General features: G+C 33.3%; 1 protein-coding gene across 1 annotated transcript; it reads right to left on the bottom strand.

Annotated features, from left to right (window-relative positions):
- Positions 1-5,636, bottom strand: LOC146953565 (uncharacterized). The gene is made up of 6 exons (XM_085710635.1): positions 4,695-5,636; positions 2,972-3,027; positions 2,659-2,889; positions 1,508-1,796; positions 407-603; positions 1-302 (listed from the first exon to the last, which is right to left on the bottom strand). Exons 1-6 carry the CDS (start codon positions 5,583-5,585, stop codon positions 149-151), a joined length of 1,818 nt encoding a protein of 605 aa, XP_085566761.1. The 5' UTR covers positions 5,586-5,636; the 3' UTR covers positions 1-148.
- Positions 5,637-17,486: the final 11,850 nt, after the last annotated feature.

Here is a 17,486-nt window from a genome sequence, read left to right as displayed (position 1 = left end):
TAAGATCAAAAAACTTTAAACATAATATATCATATCTATAGTCTGCACTGTTTCAGCACATTCAGAAATAATTAAAAAACCTTACATATCTACAATAAAAAAAACATCATGTAAATTCAGTGTAATATGTTTCCTAGTCCTGCAATATTCAAGAATTTATTGACCAATCATAATTCTTGTATGAGATATGAACAGGACCACCATCAGCTAAGAGATGTGTCAAAAGACCAGCTTTATTTGCATCCAAGTAATTCATTATCCATTTTACCACATTTCTTTCATTTCCAAAATCAACACTGTACCTGCAAATAATATAAATTACTATATTAATATTTCATAAGCATACTGCTAGAAATTATTGAAAGTTAAAATCAAGAGTATAGAAATGCATAAGCTGCTTAATTACCACTTCAAAATTGGAGTGAGATGAAGGGTCCTCTTCTCTAGGTCAACTTCAATTCCATCATCCTCCAAGAACTCTCTAGTTGCACATCTCAACTCTTCAGCAACTCTACAAGGTGAAAAAAACCTCACTTTTGGGCTTGATTTAGTGCCATTACAAAGTCCAAAGTGAATCAAAGGATTCATTTTGACAACTGCAAGCTGAAGTTTTGTAAGAACAAGTCAGTATTTCTTCATATGAAACCATATTATCAATAGCAGAATGTTATTTCTATTGAAATAGTTATCGCACTTTATGGGAGTAAATACAAAATAAATTGAAAACACGCCGTTAGAACAACAACTCCGGTTCAATAGAATGAATATACGAAAAACAAAAGGGAAATACACGATGTTTGGTAACAAAGTTTGGCTAATTTTGTTTACGTCTTTGTATGCAGAGTGACTGACGTTTCTTTCTATTATCAGTTAAAAGCTATGAATTTACAATGTCTAACTATTTAAATACTACCGTCCAGATTATAACATTCCCTTGAACCGTTCATCTGGGTTGGGCTTGTTTCACCACCCTCATCCCCAAGTCACAACTCAACAAACGTTCGGGCCTGGACCAAAGGGCGGTAACTATGACTCATACTCAACTCACAGAAAATTTGAAGGTGCAACACTAGTTTAATTTTATTTGGTCAATTATAGTAATTCAAGGGTGAGTCAACTAAAATTTTAGGGTCCTGTTTTTTGGTAATCAAGTTATTGGTGCAAAATATCGACTTTGCTGATAACTAATCTCTGTCAGAAAACATGGCTGACCACCTATTGTGGAATTTCCCCTTCCAAACATGTTTTTTCATTATATAAGACTCAAATCTCAGACCTTACTTAAGGGATTTAAGTCCAGTTCTAGTAAGACCGACCATGTAACGTTGGTAACTAAAATTCTAGATTCTAGGTCCACCAAGGAAAAAAATTATTACATTTTTAAAAAGTAAAAGGGTCATGCATGCAGGCATAAAGAATCAAGCAACAATCTTTCTCAAAATCCTTAGGGCCGACTCATAAGGCAACAAATGTCTCCAAAATTTAATATTGAAACACAAAAACTAACCTCTAGCCTTCTGTCATTTGTGCCAAAGGGCTTGACTAAGGAATAAGGTGATCTTCGATTGCTTCTGAGGATACCATTTGTAATAGTGGCAAGAGAATAAGGATGTCCTCCAATCAAATACTGGAAATCAGAGAAGGATTTCCTATTGATTACACCTTCTTGACATCCTACTCTTATCATAGCATGGATGACCATGGCATTGTACAAGTTTAAGAAGAATGCGAGCTTCTCGTTTTCTGATAGTTCTAAGAGATCGACCCGCTGCAGATCCTGCGTCATGTTTACATACCTGCATTTTGAAAAATCACTTTCGATAAAGTAATGCTCCTCATATCAGAAGTAACAAAATCTAGATTTCATTCAAGTTTAGCTTAGGTAATGTTGAAATAAAAGTACTATTATATAATACATGTCGAAAGGGAAGGTTTCAAAAGTAGGTTATAGGCACCAAGAACCTTATTGCTGATACCGGCAAATTCAGGTATTTTCTTTAAAAAGAATAGAGGTTTTACTAGACGTACACAACACTGCACCAAAATCAAACATTCATTCCCCAGTCGTGTAGTGAAAACTAAGATTGGACAATGTAACTACATTTGTTTTTAAAAAATATAAGTTGCAAACTGGAGATAATTAATCTATCGAGAACGAACACAGACACCGTATGTGACACTAACGTGTAAGCACATGCAATAATTTAAGAAATAGAAGTAATTGCATGAAGCTAAATTTGGCATGGTCGTGTCAGCGTCAGATAGTGACTTGTGTTTCAAGGTTCTTAACGAGTTACTTGTTTTGCAAACTACCTATGAGCTATGGCTGCCACACCATCACTAGCAGTTATGACAGTTAGGAATCCTGTTATTCTCTGCATTTCTTTTCCTTGTATCGTGCACCTTGACATGTTCTATACATAGCAGTCTCTATATTCAAGTTAGAACTAACATATAAGGATGTGCTTCTGTTAATTTTTCTCCCTTCATTTCATTCATCCACATTTCTCGGTAGAACCAAGCACCAGCACAGATATGGACATTGAATACGAGACGGACACAAACAAGTAGACATCGCTAAGAATTTAAGAAAATGAAATCACTGAATGAAACTATTTGTGTTGATGCCGTGATAGACAATAAGATTTACTACCATACCTCCTAAATTCTTCACTTTTGCTGATGGCCACATAATCAACATGTCTCCTATCTTCAGAAGCATAAGACTCAAGTATGGCATACATAATCTTTGTAAGCCTATCACAGACTGCAGCTGCACTTTTCGGTTCACTATCATTTGTAGCACCCCGGAAATTGAAACATTTTGAGATAAACGGTTCATGTTCAAGGAATCGATAGAAGTGATTTCCCTCCTCAAAACCATTTTCCCTACAAGAAGAAAATTAATCAAGGACTATTACTTAAAAAACATATTGGTAGCTTTCTTTGGTTTCAAAAGTTATTTTCTTACCCGAAAACAGGATGGATGAAGTGCTTCTTGCATAACTGTTTTCCAACCTCAACAGCCTAAGCATTTGTTTTGGAATGAAAATTATTTACGCGAAACATTATCGTTAGAGAAACATAATTTAGGAACAATGTTTGAAGTTGTCAAACTAATTAAAAAATGTAACATATTCAGAATCTATAAATTATTTATGTAGTAAAATATGTTTCTAAAATTCTAAATACATGAATTATTTTTTACAAAAATTGCCCCGTCAAATAATGAATGTGACAACATACGTGTTACCGAACACATTAAATTCTGTGACAACACGTCATTGAAATATAATGTTTTTAAGTGTGTGATTGGTTGCACTTTTGGTGGCAAGAGACGCTCGTCTCCGAGATTACCAATGCAAAGTTTTTGTGATTTCAAGAAGCGACCAAACGGAACTTCTACCTTATCAACGAAATCTCGCCGTGATTCTGTGGAAATGCGGAAATCTCACGGCAAAAATAAACATATGCTTAAATATGTTGCAAATTTTCTATTCAAATTGAATAAATATAGGCTTAAATATTTTAGAAAAGTAAATATTCATGTATTTTGCAAATTTTCAATTCAAATAAAACAGCATTATATCAATATCAATGCAATTTCATTTGAAAAGAGTCATGTTAATAAATGCTCTAGAAACATTGTTTAAATCTAATCAGAGTTTGAAAATACAAGTCAAAACATTTATCATCGTCATAAAAACTTTTTTCTATGCAATTTTTTTTTTAAAATTACTTCTTAAAAATTCAATGCAAATTGGAAAGTGTCATTCAAACTTTTATCATTAATGCATTGTAAAGCGCGTGACAGATTTAAACTTTTAAAACAATAAACAGTCGTTGTCACATCTACATCATAAATGTTTTCCATTTTCAAGGTGTCAGCTTGTGTAGGTGTATTGAAGAAAATAGAATAGAAATCCTATTTTTTTTTTTCAAGAAAAGAAAAGGCTAAAATTTTGGTTTACATGTTAAGATACATGTTAAGGACTAATCTCCATCAAAAAATTGTGAGGCACACATGTAAATTATCCTCACTCAATCAAATTTTCTTTTAAAGAGTCAATCAAACATATATCAATTGGACCAAATCCATTGTTGGCACATGACATATGTTACATTTGGACTAGTAGTAAATCCTAAGATTGTTAAAAAATACTCCCTCCGGTCACTATTATAAGCAAATTTTGACTTTTTAAGTTCATTCAATAAATAATGTATGTGGTCTACAATATAGACCACATACATCATTTATTGAATGAATCTAAAAAGTAAAAATTTGCTTATAATAGTGACCGGAGGGAGTAGTTAATTTCTTTAAACAAAAAAAAATTAATATTACACTATATATTCATGTAAGTATAGCATTTTCCTATAATTTTTTATAGAATTAGTTTTTCATTTTTTGCTAATGTGTAAAGTAGGACCGTCCATTAAATATTTCTTTTAAATTTTTAAATAAATCTCAATAAATACTCCTTTGAACTTTTTCATCACTATCCAAAACAGTCAAATATTATTTTAAGCTAAAAACGATTACTATAATCTTTCCAAATCAAAATGTCAACTAAAATATCTCAAATATAATTTTTAAAACCATTGTACCAAAAAAAAAAAAAAACTTAAAAATCCAAAAAAAACAAAAACAACAAATTCAAAATAATCAAACAAAATGCAAAAACAGAACACACCTTGTGATGAACATAACCATGGTTTCTTACAAGAAGCTGAACCAATTCACTTCCATCAAAACAATTCCTCACAATCTTCATCTTCATCAACCTATCTTGAATCGGTAATCTCTGTCTCAACACTCTCACTACCTTCACTATCTCATCCTCCTTTTCCACTTCCACCATCTCATCAAAACCATACTCCGGTGCCACCGGAATATCACCGGAAAATTTTCCATTCGCAATTTCGATCAATTTCTTCTCCAATTCACCACCTTCGTTCTTCCTCATCGCGTTTAATTCCACCAATCCTCCGATTAGCTTGTCGTTGAAGAAAATCATTGGAACAATTGAATTTGAATTTCCAGTTCTTTCCTTCAGCTCTTTTTCTCTTTCTGTGTATACATCAATGTTGATTTCGATGAATTTCAATCTTCTTTCTCTAAAGAATCTTCGAACTGCAGAACAGTCTCTGCAGTTCGATTTTGAAAACATTGTAATTTGTACTTTCCCCAACGATGACAACTTGTCGTTGGGGAAAGCAGTAGTTACTACTACTTTTAAACCGGAGAGATTGAACTCTGTCACATCGTTAAACTCGTTAAACGACGACTCATTTTTGTCGTCGATTGAGTTTTTTAACGATGTGATGGTACGTGAGATTGCTGATGACAGATCATTACTGCGTTGTCGGAAGAAAGTTTTGAGTGTTGATGGAATTGTTTCGTTTGGGGGGTGTGAATTTGAAACAGGGGGTGTTGGTTTTGGAAGAAGTGAATGAGGTTGTATAAGTGAAAGTGTTTTTTTTGTAACGGGTATGTTACCGTTGGTGTTGTTTTCGGTAGAAACAATGTTTTGAGTTGTTTTTGTTGTTGGGTTTGGGTTGTGTTGTTCTACATCAAAACCCATGTTTTATGTTTGAAGAAGAAAATGGAAGAGGAATGAGATTGAGGGAAGAGTGAAATGAAATGAAGATGGTATTGGGGGTATTTAATGTGATGGATTTGATTGATTAAGTCCAAAAATGGTAATTTGGTGATGAAAGAATGGGATATGGATTATGGATATTGACAAAGTAGAGGGGAGTATACGAGGAAGGAGTCAGATAATGGATACGACGTACGTGGGTTTATGCTACTACTTGTTCTTCTATAGAGAAAAAAAATATTATTATAAATTTTCAAATTACAAGAGGTTTTAGTACATTGGCTCTTAATCACGTGAGATATGAGATTGGTGTAATAATCATAATGTATTTAAATTAATGATTAAAAGGGTAGAATTGATCCGAAAGTTTTAGCTCAGACCAAAATATCTAAATTGTTAGGTCGGAAGTTTTGACTGAAGTTTAACCATAGACTCCTTTATTTATGTGTACCAATTTTTATCGACTATAGTCTTTTCGTCTATCTATAAAAAAAATTGGTGGTATTGTGTTTTGTATTGGTAAAAAAACAAGGATTGGATCAAGCGATTTCAGGTTCTAGCCCCTTCTAATGTGCTAGTGTTTTTGGAATAACGTAAATATAATTTTTCTTTTTTGACTAGGTATGCTTTGTGGTTTTTTTTGGTAGAAGTATGCTTTGTGGTTTGAGTGAGGTACTATCCTCCCATCATTATTTTTTGTCAAAAAACATATAATATTTTGTAAAAAAATAAAAGTTACACTTTTGTAAAAAATAAATAATTGTTTTTCGGGGAAACATATTTATTTCTTTTGTTTTTTGGTCAAAAGAAATATGTTTAATTTAAATGTGACATAATTGTGAAATTATTTATAATTAATGTTTGACTTCTTTTGGCTACCATCTCATGTTTGACTTTAGGTAAATTTTCTTCGGTTCACAATAACTATCTCATTTTATCAACAACAACAACAACAACCAAGCCTTATCCCATTAAGTGGGGTCGGCTACATGGATCAAATGAAAGAAAGAATATGAATATGAAAAATGTTAACTAATGCACCCAGGGTCGGTCCTGTGTAAGTGCAATAAGACTCTTGACACAAGGCATCAATCATAGATGGGCCTCAAAATTTAAAAAAGGAAAAAAAAAAACTTTATCTATGGCCAGAATCCGTCACAAAATCTAATTTATTCGTAGGTAAAAGTCTAAATGACAACAATTTTGATGTCAATCAGGCACTGTCCAAGGTAAATGTCTATTTGTCTGTAGATAAAAGTTGTGTTTGAATCATTGCTCATATATTTAACTACAACTTAAATGTTTGACAACAATTCTTTTCACTATAAACGTTCTTAAATGGTGAGTTCGAGGAAGAAGTATATGTGAATCATATATGCTGGAAATGAAGGAGTGGATCATATGTTGGATCCTATTATAGTAGGTGTGAACTCACATTTCGAGTAGATTGTTTGATCACTAGCGTGAGTGGTTAAATTCTACATCGTCTATGAATGAATAAAATATTGAATTTATAAGAGATGTGACTTATATATCTTATATCTTAAGATTTTAAATGGTGATGTAGACATGTAGTGTCACCTTCTTTTATGGTCCTAAGCATTGCTCCTTGTCAATTTAGAGTGTTAATTGGTTGATTCATACGCGCAATTAGAAAGAATGATATGCCCAACGTGTGATCCACCAGAAAGGGACATAACAAAGTAGTACAATAACGGATTCACCAACTAATTATGCTGGCCGGAGACAGCACCTAACAACACTTTCATGATCACTTTAGGACACTTTAAACTTGTTTCATGATTTTTACCAAAAAAAACAAAGTTATTTTATGGTTTTAAAGTGACGAAAATACCCTTTGACGTGATGAACCAATTGGCAATATGTGAAAGAAACGTATTGTATGTGACAAGGGTATGTTTGAATTTTTGTTATCATGGAATGTGGCGATGATCTAGGCCATAAAACTGATTGATTGTGTTGTTGAAGTATTGACAAGGGCAAAGGGTCAACTAACTTGTCACAAAATGGGCAAGGGTCAAAGTGATAGTTACCCAAATTGCATTTATTTGGGTCCAAGTGGGAGCCTTATGTGAAATTAGGACATTTTCCATCTTCTTTCCTTTTTCTTAATCTCTTAATTAGCCACAATCAAAGGTCAGCACAAAGTTTGGGGAATTGGCACGAAAAACGTCTCAATTTTTTTTTTCTTCCAAAATGTTTAGGTAAGTTGGATCTTGGAAGTTCATCATAGTTAAAGTAAGCATCAAGATTTATAGAGTATTTATAAATATATTTACTCATTATCCATAATGAAGTCCTAATATTGGTGATATGAGTTGAACTTACCATTTATAGAATATGAGTCAACTCTTTTTTTTTTTTGGTAGAGGTATGAGTCAACTCTTTATCAATTGATTAACTTAGGTTGGGAAAAATGTGTAATCTCTCTATCATTTTATAAAAATCTTTTTTTTTTTTTGAAAGGAAGTAAATCTTTTTATAATTTACTAGAAATATTAAGGAAGTAAATCTTTTTGAAAGGAAGTAAGCCTTATGTGATATGTTTAGAATTTGTTTTAGGGGGTGTGTATAGAATTTTATTGTAAGCAGCAAAATATTGCTTTTTTAATAAAACAAGAGAAAAATATGTCTTTTTAATAAATATAATCATGTGGTTAGTCGATTAATTTTTATTGTATTTAAATAATATTGTGATATAAATATATTTAAGGGTTAAATATGTTTTTGGTCCCTATAAATATACAAACTTTTTATTTTAGTCCCTCTAAAATTTTCAACCTACACTTTTGGTCCCTATTTTTAAGTAAATGTTTGTATTTTTTTTAATGAAACTATGCAGAAATGTATAGATTATTGTAAAATCACTCCAAAAAAAATTAGAATTTTTTAAAAAAACATAAATTAAATATTTATTTTTACCACAAAAAATATAAAAATTCATATTTAATTAATGTTTGGTAAAAAGTTCTAATTTTTTTTGGGAGATATCCTTATAATATTATAAATTTTTCTACAAACTTTTATTCAAATATATGAATTCTACATATGAGTTTACTTTAAAGGAGGGACCAAAAGTGAAGATCAAAAAAATTTGGAGGACTAAAAGTAGAAGAAATTTTTTAGAAGGACCAAAACGAAAAGTTGACATATCTGTAGGAACTAAAAACATATTTAACTCTAATATTTAATCGTGATTTATATAAGTAGAAGGATATATCTCCTCAAGAAAAAGTGAAAGCATATTATATATAATAAGGACAATTAACATATTTTTATTGCTCTTATAATACGACATTAACATATTTTTATTGCTCTTATAAGACGAAATATTTATCCAGTTATTTTATATTATGTTTTGTTTTAAGTTTCAACAATAACTAATCTGTATTCTAATTCTGGAAAAATGTTTCAAATGCAAAATTTTATTTCTATTAATTTATTAATATTAATAAGCTAATATTCTTTAAATATAATATGGTTTGACGGTAACATGCGAATGGTAGTTTTTTTTTTTTTTTTGAGGAAACATGCGAATGGTAGTTGGTGATGGAGTTGATACGTATGTTTGGTTGGACTCGTGGGTGGGTATTATTCCTCTAAGGTTGAGATTTAACCGTCTATATGAGCTGGTAGAAAACATGATGTCGAGGGTTGTCAAGATGTGTCATTTAGGATGGGAAGAGGGGGAGAGGCTTGGAAGTGGAGGAGGAGGTTGTGTTGCGTGTGCGTGTGTGCGTGTGTGTGTGTGTGTGTGTGTGGGGTGGGGGGGGGGGGGGGGGGGGATGGGGGATTTATATGCTTCACAATATTTTTTTTGCAGGTTAATGTGGTGGCAATGACTTTCAGATTTTGTAAAAGTCTATTCAGTCAGCAACACTTATCAATTTATAGTAGTTTTTATGTGCCTAGTTCACCTTTTATAGCGGATATTTGACATAAGAAGGTTCCTTTGAAGGTCTCGGTTTTTGTGTGGTGTGTTTTACGGAATCAGCTTCCAACAAGGGACAATTTAATTAGTTGTGGTATTCTCCAACCCGACTCTAATCTTTGTGTAAGTTGTTGCGGGATGCAGGAAATAATTGATCATATTTTTTTTTTTTGTGTTGCAATCATTTCAACGATCTTTGGACTCTTATTCACACTTGGATCAGTATTTTTTTTTCTGTTGACTGATCTCGTGTATCAGATCACTTTTTGCAGTTTGGACATATAGGCGGGTTCTCCAAAACTTTTCGATCTTTTTTATACGAGGTTTGGTTTGCCTGTGGATGGGTGATTTGGAAAGAAGTGAATAATAGGATTTTTAATCACAAGGAACATCAATGGCATCATTTATTAGACAAGATTAACCTCGTTTATTTTTTGTGGTTGAAAGCAAACAAACATTCTTTTGCTTTCGATTATCATGCTTGGTGGCTAAAAGATTTCTAAAAGTTTAACTTAGAGCCATGAAGAATAAAAAAAAATTCAAATCTTAAGGATACATTTGATCCGATTCTCGAAAAAGTTAATAAGCAATGATAGAAAATTATGGGATACATCAAATCTAACATGCATTTTCTTTCAAAAGTTCCTTATACTAGCTCCATAGTGAGATAATTAGGGATGGCAATGGGTACCCTTTGGGCAGGGTACTATAGCGCACATCCCCGTACCCGCGTTTCTAAAAAATCCTCGTTCCCGGGCCCATACCCTCATGGGTAACAAGCATGGTGCCCGTCCCCATACCCTATGGGCATCTAAGCGCCTGTAACCGCGCCCATTACCCGCACTTTCACAACAAAAAGATAATAAATAACAAAAAATATCACACCATAACTAAAATATGATCATAAATCTTTTAAATCAACATAAAAATTATTACGCATTATATTATTTAACCAAATAAAAAGCATCTAAAATATAAAAAACAAGTGCATATTATAATAAATATCAAAGACTTAGGATTACTTAACTAACTTTAATATTAAATAAAATTGTTGGTATAGTCTATATAATGTGCAGGCATGGGGCGGGGTGGGTACTAGAGTGCCCGAACCCGCGCCCATACCCTTTCAAATTTGAGGGTAATTACCCGAGCCCGCACCCATACCCATTAATGCGGGTATTTACCCGCCCATCGTGGGTATTTTTTGCGGGTGCCCATTGGGCTTGGGTCCAATTGCCATCCTATTTTATCTTGGTTTTCGGGTGTCAAACATTGATTAAGTTTGAACCCTTTTAACCTTTGATATCTCATTTTTTCTTGGGAAGGGAAAAAATAAGCAAAACCCTTGAGAATCGAGGTCCGGGAGTTGTTTTCGCTACGGGAAGGTGTTAGGCACCCATAACGACTATAGTATCCTATAGGAACCGTCTTTACTTTCTACGCGTGCGCTTCATTTTTAAATGCTATTTGAAAAATGATATTTACACCTAAGAGTTTACTAAGTGAAGAATTGGAGGGAGAAGAAGACGTTTGAATTTTTATTTTATTTGAATTGAAGGAATTTTGATTCCTTGCCTACGTACCCGTTTAAGGGATCAAATCCACCGTAGTTCTCTTCCAAAAAATGTTTTTTTTGTTTTTGTTGGTTGATTTTAAGTTTGAAAATTGGAATTTTGAAGAATGAGAGAGAGAGGCCTCAAGGGCATAAGATTGTGAAATTGTGAGGTTGAATTAGTTATTTTGCAAAAGAAGGTCAAAGTATGATTAAAATTCATTAAGTTTTTATTTAAGAAAAGAAAAGGAAAATTCAATGGGATTTTGATCCCAAGGTTTATTAAGAAAAATATTTGAGTGATGTTGTTCATATTTTTTTTGGAAAAGGGTTTTTTGTCTAAGTTTCAAAGTACCTAAACATACATCTAAACATACATATCCTAGCCATACATCTAAAGTAACCAAGTGAGGTGTGTGCTAGTGTCGGTGTGAGTGTCGGTGTACATTATTAGAGTCCATTGTCCTTTACATCATTGGCCTAAATACATTCTATGGTCTTGCAAGAATTTTAAAGGCATAAAGTAAAATACAAGAGCTCCTAGGTGTTACATTCTAATTTTTGCATGAATTTTAAAGTGCAAGAAATAAAAGGATGAGGATATGAGATGGAGGATGAAATGCTCATGATGTATGAAACATGAAGTAGAGTGGTTAGTGAAAATAAGGCATAAAATGATAGAAAGATAGGCAAGGAAATACTAAACAAAGAATAGTAAAAATGACAAGAATAAAGTGTCAAAATGTAGTAAAAATTCACCATAACCTCTCAATAAGTACATGACCTATAATTCTCCTATCATAAGCAATTTTCAAAGACTTGATTGTATTATGAGTGTGAGACTTATAGGGCATATTCAAGTCAAGGATCATGACATATTTTTAGGTACACTTAGCACTTTATTTTCACATACACACATATTTACATGACTTGTAAAACAAGAAACTAATTACACATATTCACATGCAGCAAGAAACACATACAAACAGTAGCTAAAACTTCACAAAATCATATGGTATAGGTCACAAACATTTATCAAGAAATTGGAACTAGAATCAAGCAAATTTCACAAGTTTTTAATCCAAAAACATCACAAAATAGCAAGAAAATCATCACATTATTTTTTATCAATTTTCAATATGCAAAAATCATCACAAAAACACTACAAAATTATCAAGAAATGTATATGAATTTTTTTAGAATTTTAAAAGATTTTTAGACTCAAGAACATGCAAATCTTCACAAATTTTAACAAACATAGTAAACAATTTACAAGAAAATACCACATATTTTTAATCAAGATTTATTATGTAAAACAGATCAAGAATTACAAAAAAAAAAAAATACAAGAAAACAACTAGAAATTTTTTTAGGAAGCTTATTAAAATTTTCAAGTGAGCCAGGGGTGTAAAAATTTAAAGCACAGTAGTAAAATAGCAAGAAATTGAGGTGAAAACGAAATACCTAGCAAGACCAAACCCAGGCCCAAAGATTGAGATGGATTTGGGTACACAGGACGCTACAGGGGCCGCTAGATTGATCCAAATGGATCAGGCCTGGATCTAACGGTCTATACTACAGGGAACGTTGAACCAGGGTGAACCAGACTGGTTTATGCAAACCGGTCCGGTTCACACCTTATATATATGCTGGAAACCGATTTTTCTTCATTTGCTAGTGTTCTTTCTCTCTCTAACCTCGTAACGCTCTCTCTTCTCTCTACACACAAAAGCCTGACCGGGAAATGAGAAAGGGGGCGGAGGACGGTGGTCGAAGGCTGAGGAAGATGAAGATTCATCGGAATCTTCATCTTCTCCGGCGATCTGACGCCATTTATGAATCTAAACACATAAAACAGATCGTCTCCCTCTCCCGTTCTCGTTCCTGATGTTCAAACGTTCAAGAACCTCTTCGTTTATACTGGATCTAAGGTGCATGGATTCGGTTCTTCGAAGTATTTAAACGATGCAACATCATAGTAACAAACCAAGAACGTACATGAATCAAGTTGAGAAAGAGAGAAACGATACCGAATAGCTTGTGATGATGAACTTTTGATGAGATCCACGCGATTCTTCTTCGTCCTTTGATTTTCTGGAAACATTCAAACCCTAACCATTTCAATCTTTGCAGGTTTGAGGTTCATTTCGTTGCTGATCCTTGATTCGTTGTTTAATTCGAAACCCTAGGGTTTTCGAATGGCTCGAATTGGATTTTGCTTCGTCGTTGTTGGATTGTTTGTGGATTCGGCGTTGATGAAATTGACTTGATCTTGATGAAGCTGTTTCGAATCTTTACTAGATTTGATTCAATTTTGTTGAATGCTTCTTGATTGATTCGGTTATTGTGTTTTCTGGAGATGAATGTGATGATGATTTTGATGAATGTTCATCATGTTCTTCACCAATTTCTGGGTTTTGATCGGTTTGGGAAGAGAGAGAGATTGATTTCTGTTTCTGAAATGTTGTTGATGTGGCGTTGAATCAATGGATTTGATGACTCTGACTGATGAGGTGGCCTTTTATAGGCTGCCACTTGTGGACTCTGGACCAATAAGACACTGCCACGTGGACACAAGCTTGTCACAAACTTCTGGACCAACTTGCAATTATTAAAAATTGAAGGACTAAAAAGAAAAATGACAACAAGGACTAAAAATGCAATTATTAGAAATTTTAGGACTAAAATAAAAAATTAAAAATAAAATTGAATTAAAATTGGTAAACGGAAAATAACGTAAAGTGAAACGATTAAAAATGACAAAACGGACTAAAACGAACCAATTACTTAAATGAGGTACTTTAAAGTAACCTCTCTCTGCCAAAATTTCGTGTGAAAAGACCAAAATGCCCCTAGGGACTAAAACGACTCAAATGCAATTTTAAAATGGTTTTGGACATGGAATTAGAGCAAGAGTTTATGCAAGCAAAATTAAAATACTCAGAGACAATTTTTAAGGAATTAAGCAGAGTTTTAACACATGAAAAGACTAAAATGCCCCTAGGGGCTAAACTGACTCAAAATGACTCAGATGCAAATTCTTGAAATGGATTTTGACATGGAGTTGAAATAAGGACTTATTCAAACCAGTTGAAAAGACTCAAACAATTTTTCAAAGATTGAAAGAAATTTTAACATAGGAAATGACTAAAATACCCTTTTTCATGAATTTTGCAAATAATATTGAAATAAGATGCAGAGAAAGATGCAATTGATCAGAGACATATCAAATGACTTGAAATACAAGAAAAGAAGAATTGAGCTGGTATTTTTAGGTCCAAAATTAGGGTATAACATATCCCTAGAGATAATGAATTTATTTCCTTTGAACAATATTACAATGGGATAGACCTTAAAAAATTGGTCAAAATTAAATTCATCTTGTACAATATATACATTAGTAGGGGATGACTTTCAGTCTAATGTGGTGGCAATGACTTTCAGATTTTGTAAAAGTCTATTCAGTCAGCAACACTTATCAATTTATAGTAGTTTTTATGTGCCTAGTTAACCTTTTATAGCGGATATTTGACATAAGAAGGTTCCTTTGAAGGTCTCGGTTTTTGTGTGGTGTGTTTTACGGAATCGGCTTCCAACAAGGGACAATTTAATTAGTTGTGGTATTCTCCAACCCGACTCTAATCTTTGTGTAAGTTGTTGCGGGATGCAGGAAATAATTGATCATATTTTTTTTTTATGTTGCAATCATTTCAACGATCTTTGGACTCTTATTCACACTTGGATCAGTATTTTTTTTTTCTGTTGACTGATCTCGTGTATCAGATCACTTTTTGCAGTTTGGACATATAGGCGGGTTCTCCAAAACTTTTCGATCTTTTTTATACCAGGTTTGGTTTGCCTGTGGATAGGTGATTTGGAAAGAAGTGAATAATAGGATTTTTAATCACAAGGAAGATCAATGGCATCATTTATTAGACAAGATTAACCTCGTTTATTTTTTGTGGTTGAAAGCAAACAAACATTCTTTTGCTTTCGATTATCATGCTTGGTGGCTAAAAGATTTCTAAAAGTTTAACTTAGAGCCATGAAGAATAAAAAAAATTCAAATCTTAAGGATACATTTGATCCGATTCTCGAAAAAGTTAATAAGCAATGATAGAAAATTATGGGATACATCAAATCTAACATGCATTTTCTTTCAAAAGTTCCTTATACTAGCTCCATAGTGAGATAATTAGGGATGGCAATGGGTACCCTTTGGGCAGGGTACTATAGCGCACATCCCCGTACCCGCGTTTCTGAAAATCCCCGTTCCCGGGCCCATACCCTCATGGGTAACAAGTATGGTGCCCGTCCCCATACCCTATGGGCATCTAAGCACCCGTAACCGCGCCCATTACCCGCACTTTCACAACAAAAAGATAATAAATAACAAAAAATATCACACCATAATTAAAATATGATCATAAATCTTTTAAATCAACATAAAAATTATTACGCATTATATTATTTAACCAAATAAAAAGCATCTAAAATATAAAAAACAAGTGAATATTATAATAAATATCAAAGACTTAGGATTACTTAACTAACTTTAATATTAAATAAAATTATTGGTATAGTCTATATAATGTGCGGGCATGGGGCGGGGTGGGTACTAGAGTGCCCGTACCCGCGCCCATACCCTTTCAAATTTGAGGGTAATTACCCGAGCCCGCACCCATACCCATTAATGCGGGTATTTACCCGCCCATCGTGGGTATTTTTTGCGGGTGCCCATTGGGCTTGGGTCCAATTGCCATCCCTAGAGATAATGAATTTATTTCCTTTGAACAATATTACAATGGGATAGACCTTAAAAAATTGGTCAAAATTAAATTCATCTTGTACAATATATACATTAGTAGGGGAAATGAATAAATAAAAATTACCTACATGAATCAATGGTAAAGAGTGACAAAATTTCATATGATTTTCCTATTTACACAACAGAATAAACAGATTTGGCATCCTATTCACTCATGACATAGGAATAATTTGTATCAACAGTGTCCCTTTGATGGCTCAACCCTGCCAAGTGTGTGTCATTTATTGATAATGTATCTGAAGCAGGTTCTCATGTGGACTTGCAAGATTCCTTGAGTAGGTTAACTTTTGACAGCCTCTGCACTGTTGTATTTGGATTTGATCCTAATTCCTAATTGCCTTCCAAACAAGTTTAGTGAGCTTAGAGAAATTGCTTATAAAAAATATCTTAGTGTGATAGAGGAAGTTATTTATGCAGGCTGCAGAAATGGCTGCATGTTGGTCAAGAGAAAAATGAGAGAATAACATTTCTAGGTTAAGGGAAGCCGAAGAAAATCTTGACAGATTCTTGTATGAAAGTATAACATTTTCCAAACAAAATAAAAAATAAATGTGGCACCTTTGAAGAAATGAACGAAAGTTATGGGCGAAGATCTTAGTTTCATTCTAATGAAGATGGTCGCAGCCGCTTTGTTATGGAAATTTCGCATACAAGTGGTGGAAGGTCACCCCATAACCCCAAAACTTTCTATTATTCTTGGCATGAAACATGGCTTGAGGGTTAAAGTCACTAAAAGATGCATTTGACTGAAGTCGCTCTGAATGATCGGTTATATAGAATGTTTCCTTGGAACTATTTGTCATTGTTTCTCTGTGTGTCTTGGTTAAATATTGTTAAGCTCTCTAGTGATGTTATTTTATATGGTATGACCGGCCTGGCAGCAAGTCGCGTTCCCTGTGAAATGAGCTGAAGAGGCCGGACCGGTTGTTAAGACCTTGGTTTGCACTCTAATCGTACTACTAAGTGCATTTTGGAAGAGTCAGAAGTTATTCAAATTTATTTTGGTACATTTTGGGATTCTCGGTTAGAACTATAGTCATAGGATGGGCGTGCCAATTTTAACCCATAGTTTCATTTGTTGATTATTACAGAATCCAAAGGTAGGCCAATTCTTCACTTTTGATTAATCTTGATTCAAGAACAAGTTCAATGTTCTGTGGGAACAGACCCCAGCTAATAGCCAAAATCCTCTGATAATATAAAGTACGAGTCAGGATTCAAACCCCAGCTAAATTAGGTGCAATTTCAGAGCATCACTATCTCATGTGACTGTGGCAGGAATATTAAGAAGACAGTGTTCACACCTTTTTGAGGCAACATATTTAAGCAAAAGTTTTAACTACTACATAGTACAAGTAGGTTTTATAAAAACAAACAAATTTTCATAATTATTTTTTGTTTTGTTCTCCATTAACACAACATAATTGATTCTTACTTTCAACTACCTACTTAAATGTCATGCACCTAACTGAATATAACTGTTATTTTAAGATTGAATCTTAAAAGACTGTCATACACCTAACATTCTCTACACTGAGGAGAATAAAGCAA

The sequence above is a fragment of the Medicago sativa genome, chromosome 1, assembly GCF_051527215.1.
Source record: "Medicago sativa cultivar Bolivia chromosome 1, Bolivia_mono, whole genome shotgun sequence".
Taxonomy (NCBI): Eukaryota; Viridiplantae; Streptophyta; class Magnoliopsida; order Fabales; family Fabaceae; genus Medicago; species Medicago sativa.
The sequence above is the reverse complement of the archived record's forward strand: the minus strand, read 5'-3'. Positions and strand labels throughout refer to the sequence as shown.

Excerpts from the sequence above, each read along its gene's own strand:
- LOC146953565 (XM_085710635.1), bottom strand. The coding sequence starts at position 5,585 with ATGGGTTTTGATGTAGAACAACACAACCCAAACCCAACAACAAAAACA. Across the intron at positions 1,797-2,658 it reads AAAAGTGAAGAATTTAGGAG|GTATGTAAACATGACGCAGG; the intron begins GTATGGTAGTAA and ends TTCAAAATGCAG. Across the intron at positions 604-1,507 it reads CAAATGACAGAAGGCTAGAG|CTTGCAGTTGTCAAAATGAA; the intron begins GTTAGTTTTTGT and ends ACAAAACTTCAG.